Source organism: Coenobita brevimanus, chromosome 2 (assembly GCF_032717465.1).
Source record: "Coenobita brevimanus isolate Jiangsu-jjx chromosome 2, ASM3271746v2, whole genome shotgun sequence".
In the NCBI taxonomy this organism is placed as follows: Eukaryota; Metazoa; Arthropoda; class Malacostraca; order Decapoda; family Coenobitidae; genus Coenobita; species Coenobita brevimanus.
The window spans coordinates 33,947,034-33,951,880 of record NC_136955.1 but is presented as its reverse complement, the minus strand read 5'-3'; the positions used below and the strand labels follow the sequence as shown (position 1 = coordinate 33,951,880).

General features: G+C 56.2%; 1 protein-coding gene across 1 annotated transcript; it reads right to left on the bottom strand.

Annotated features, from left to right (window-relative positions):
• Positions 1-2,206: 2,206 nt before the first annotated feature.
• On the bottom strand, positions 2,207-3,230 carry LOC145392170 (uncharacterized). The gene is made up of 2 exons (XM_080266622.1): positions 3,174-3,230; positions 2,207-2,956 (listed from the first exon to the last, which is right to left on the bottom strand). Exons 1-2 carry the CDS (start codon positions 3,228-3,230, stop codon positions 2,207-2,209), a joined length of 807 nt encoding a protein of 268 aa, XP_080122748.1.
• Between the last annotated feature and the right edge of the window lie 1,617 nt (positions 3,231-4,847).

Here is a 4,847-nt window from a genome sequence, read left to right as displayed (position 1 = left end):
CAGGAGCCCTCTCTTCTAGTGGCCGCGGGACCACTTGCAGGGGCGTCGTCTCTCGCCAAGGGCTGCATATGGGCGTGGTGAAGGGCCCTTCACTCTCGGGGCTGGGTACTGGGGTCTGGCCCACAGGACTAGGGCTGAACAGTCTCTCCAGGCATTCTTGTATGCGTCTGGTGGGGGAACAGCATCGTTTTGGGCAGGGACAGGGAAGGCTCCCCAGGGTACCAGAGGTGCCGTCGGAGTCCCAGTGACTGTGGTCCCCCTCCTGATGCGTCTACATCTGAGTGGGGCTGCGGTGTCACCTCTGGCAGGAGTCCGTCAGGAGTGGGTCTTCTTCTGGCGCTGGTTGTATGGATTACGGCCCCGGGGACGAAACGGGGCCTCTTTTTCAGGGGACTGCCTCGGTCTGGGTGGAGGGGGGAACGACCGTCTCCGCCACAGGTGGGTGGAGGTAGGAGTAGATCGCCCTCATGTTGCGAAGTCAGAGAGGGCAAGGAGCTTTTGGAACACCCCTCTCTGGCATGGCTAAAGGCCGTCGCTGAAGTCCCTTGGGCAACAGGAGGAGGGCTGCTAGAGGCCGTCCCTTACCTGTCGGCGTGGCTAGAGGCTGATGCCAGGGCCCAACTTCCTGACGGGACCACAGATGAAGCACGGCTAGAGACCTTTGCTTGTCTACAGGCGCAGCTAGAGGTCGTCGCTGGAGTCCTGTATGAAGGGCGACGTGTAGGCGAGAAGCAGCTAGAGGCCGTCTCCTGTCTATGGGCGCAGCTAGAGGCCGTCGCCGGTGTCGTGCCCTCTAAGGTTACTGCAGAAGGAAAGGGAACGTACCCTTCTCTCCCCTCGTGCATCTGGAGGCCGTCACGGGTTCTGCAGGGAGGGGGTAGGCAGCACTGTGAGCTGCTTGAGGCCGTCGCTTTGGCTGAGCGGCTAGAGGCCGTTGCTTTGTTTGAACGGCTAGAGGCAATCTCCTTGTTTGAGCGGCTAGAGGCTGTCTCATTGTTTGAGCGGCTAGAGGCCGTCTCTGGGGTGATGCCTGGAGTGAATATTTCAGCTCCACCCCGATCCTGACGCAGGCTGGGTTGGTGAAAAGGTAATGCACCCGGGTTGAGGTGTTTGTGCCGAGCGCATTCTAGGGAGTAGGGGCGCGCAGCTAACTAGGACTTGTGCCCATATTTTGCGGACATGCCACTCGCTCTGTCTACCCCTCCGTTATCACCTCCTGGGGGTGTCGTGATGTTGTTGGGTGTCGTTATTTCACCACCATCGTGGTGTGAAATGTCAGGTCCCTGTGCTTGGAGGTAGTAGGTCTTGGTGGTGTTGGTGATGTGGGCTTGTGTCAGGTGCTATAAGAGGGTGGTCCATCGTGTAGTCATTCGATTTTCGTCTTGGTGGGGGGTACAGTTGAGGAAGGGGGTGGAAGGTTGGGAGACTGTTTGGAGGAGCTGGAGGAGGTGGTGGGGTCCGCGGACATTGTGCTCTCCTCCGAAGACCGGTGCCCAGATGGCACGCCTTATTCTCATGGCTGGGGATCGTTATCTTCCTAGGGGTCTCGGCTGAATGCTGGTGAATGGGGAGGCGATGGTGATTTTATGCTGGGGCGAAGCGCATAAATTTTCCCCAGGGATTGGGGTTGCATGGAGTTGAGCTTGATGTATCATGAGGGTGATAGGAGTTGTATTAGGGGTGTGGAGGTTGAGGGTAGTTGGATTCTGTGGTGGAGGTGAGGAGGGGGGTGGGGGAGGGGGTGGCAGTGTATCTTGCGGAAGGGTGTGAAATGTGGCCGGCGCAGGTGATGGTGGTTCTCAGGGTGGGTGTGGGTGGCGAAGTGGGAGTTTGGTTCTGTGGCACTCTGGTTGCCTCGGGGGTGGTGTGGGGAGTGGTGGCGATGGGTGGGGGGGTTTGGGATGATGATGTGGGGGCAGCAGTGGTAGAGGGTGGTGTGCGGATAGCCGAGGGCGTCTTTATCAGGGGTGGTGTTGGTGTGGTTGAACTGGGTGGTGGTGGCTGGGGGGTGGGAGAGGGGGCAGAGGATGACAGTGGTGGTGGTGGTGGGGTGGGGGGCTGGCTGGGTGGGGGAATTTGAGGCGTTGGCAAGATTGGAAGATGGTATGCGGCATGATGTGGAGAGGTGTCGATGATGACTGGGGGGGGGAGGAGGGGAGGGAGGAGGAGGGTGTGGTGTAGCAATTGTAGGAGTCGGGAGGAGGGTTTAGGGTGGCTTGGAGAGGTGGGGTGGTGTTGGGGCAGCTGGGGTGGGGCGGGAGGAGGTGGAGACACAGAATGGACGTACATGATGGTTTCTGTAGATGCAGGGGGTTTTGTCATAATCTATGATTACTTGGTAGGGGTTGGGAACGTGGGTGATGGTGTAGGGACCCATGAAGCGTGGGGTGAGTTTGTGGGGAATTGGCAGCTTCACGACCATCACAGTGTCGCCAGATTTGTAGGGATTGGAGGGGGCTGCATCAGGTTGGAGGTCTAGGCAGTTTTGGAGATGGTGGAGCTGCCTTTTGAGGTGATGGAGGGGGTCAGACGCAGGGGATGCAGAGGGCTGCTGAAGGTGTCGCTGTAGGGGAAGGAGGAGAGGCACTTCCCCAAACACTCGCTCGTGGAGGGATATGCCGCCTTCTCGAGGGCAGGAGTTCATTCTCCACTGGACGATCTTAACTTGGGCCAGCCAGTCTTCGTTCTTTGTCTCCTCTATCCAGGTTCGTACTTGATTCATGAGATTACGGCAGCCCCTTTCACAGACTTTGTTTCCTTGTGGCCAACATGGGGAGGAATGGGAGATGCGATAGCCGAATAGGTTGGCTAGCTCTCGGCAGATAGCGCTGGTGAATTCAGGGATGTTGTCTGAGTGCAGGGCCTGGGGAATTCCTAAGTAGGGGAAGACGTGGCAGACTAGGGCGTCAGCCACGACAATGGCATTGTGTTCCTTGGCCAGGCATGCGATGACAAACTTGGAGTGTCAATAAAGGTGATAATATATCGGTAGCCCGACTTGGGTGGTAGGGGCCCTACCACAACTACAGACAGCAGCTGCCATGGTTTGTGGGCTGTGATGTTCCCTGAAGGGCTGGCTGTGTGGGTGATGTCCTTGCCCAACACACAGGCCCAGCAGGATTGGGTGGTCTGTTTGGCCAACTGGGAGGGGTCCAATAGGCACTGTTGAATACCTGGAGAAGTCTTTTTGTGCCTAATTGAATACCGTTGTCAGAGTGAAGGTATTTCATGGTGTCCAGGGCGGTGTCGGGGGCGAGTGTGATGTGTCCTGACGGGGTGAATAAGTGGACGCCCTGGTGGTGGAGTTTGGCGAACAAGTGGGGCGGGATCCTGGTTGGTCGGTCCTTGTTGCTCCATCATTGGAGGAGTTCTGATTCGTGCTGAAGTACATGGATGCGGAGGCAGGAGAGTGTGTCGGCATTAGTGTGGAGTTCCGGGGCAATAAGAGATCTCGTAGTTGAATTCCTCCAATGTCTCCCTCCATCTGATAAGCTGGGCGTTGTGGGTGTCGGACTGTCGGAGCCATTGGAGTGATAATTGTCGCATGAATCCTGGATAGATAAACCTGGATATGCTCCCAGCCCCAGATGATGCCCAAGCACTCATGTTTTGTGACGGCATAGTTCTGCTCGGCCTGGTTAAGGGTGCGGCTGGCGCAGGCAGTGATGTGTTCTTGCCCCTCCTGTACTTGGGTGAGGATGGTGCCGATTGCTATCAGGGAGACATTGGTGTATAGTCGGCAGGGCAAGGTGTAGTCAGGGAAGGCAACAACTGGGACGGTGACGAGTTTGTGCTCTAGTTCTTGAAACGCTGCTTGCCATTTGTTGGTGCAGGTAAAGGGTTCTCCATTCCAAGTCAGGTCATGGAGGGGCTTGGCGATATTGGCGAATCCCTTTATGAAACGTCGATAATACAAGGTAAGGCCCAGGAAGTCTCTGACTTTGTGGACATCTCATGGTAGGGGAATGTCAGCAATGGCGTGTAAGTTGTCTGGGTTGGGTGCTATTCCGTCTTTTGGGATAATGTGCCCCAGGAAAAAGACAGTTTGGGCAGCCAGGACACATTTGGAGGGATGAAATTTCAGGCCTGCCTGACGGATGCACTGGAAAACTTTCCTGAGGTGGTGGAGGTGATCGGCCCATGTCTTGCTGAAAATAATGATGTCGTCCAGGTATGACAAATAAATTTCCCAGGTGAGACCACTGAGGATGAACTCCATCAATCGGGAGAAGGTGGCGGGGACATTGCAGAGGCCGAAGAGCAGGACGTTGAATTCATAATGTTTTCCATTGCTGGTAGAAAACGCAGTCTTCCCTCTATCATCAAGGTGCACTGGGACTTGCCAGATTCCTGATTGGAGGTCCAGTGTCGAGAACCAGATGGCACCATACAGGGAGTCGAGGGAATCGTTGATCCTGGGAAAGGGGATGGCATCCTTGATGGTCACGTCGTTGAGGCGGTGGTAATCCACGCAGAACCTCATGGTACTGTCTTTTTTTCTTGACGAGGATGACGGGGGAAGACCAGGGGCTGGTGGAGGGTGAAATTGTGCTGCATCTAGCATTTCCTGGACCTACTGGTCTTCCTCCGTCCATTGTTTAGGGTTTTTCCAATGGGATGGTTGGCAAATTGGTGGTCCTGTGGTGTGTATCTGATGCGTCAGGTAGATGATGTGGTCGATCTCGGAGGGGCCTGATGCAAAGAGGTCCTGAAAGTCCAGGAGGAGATGGCAGAGGGTATCAGCTTGGTGGGGCGAGAGGTGCTTGGGTAGGGGGGGCAGTGGGGTGTGGACGGAGGGAGTGGTGGCGATGCATGGCTCTGCTTCTTCCATCTCTCCCACTATGAGT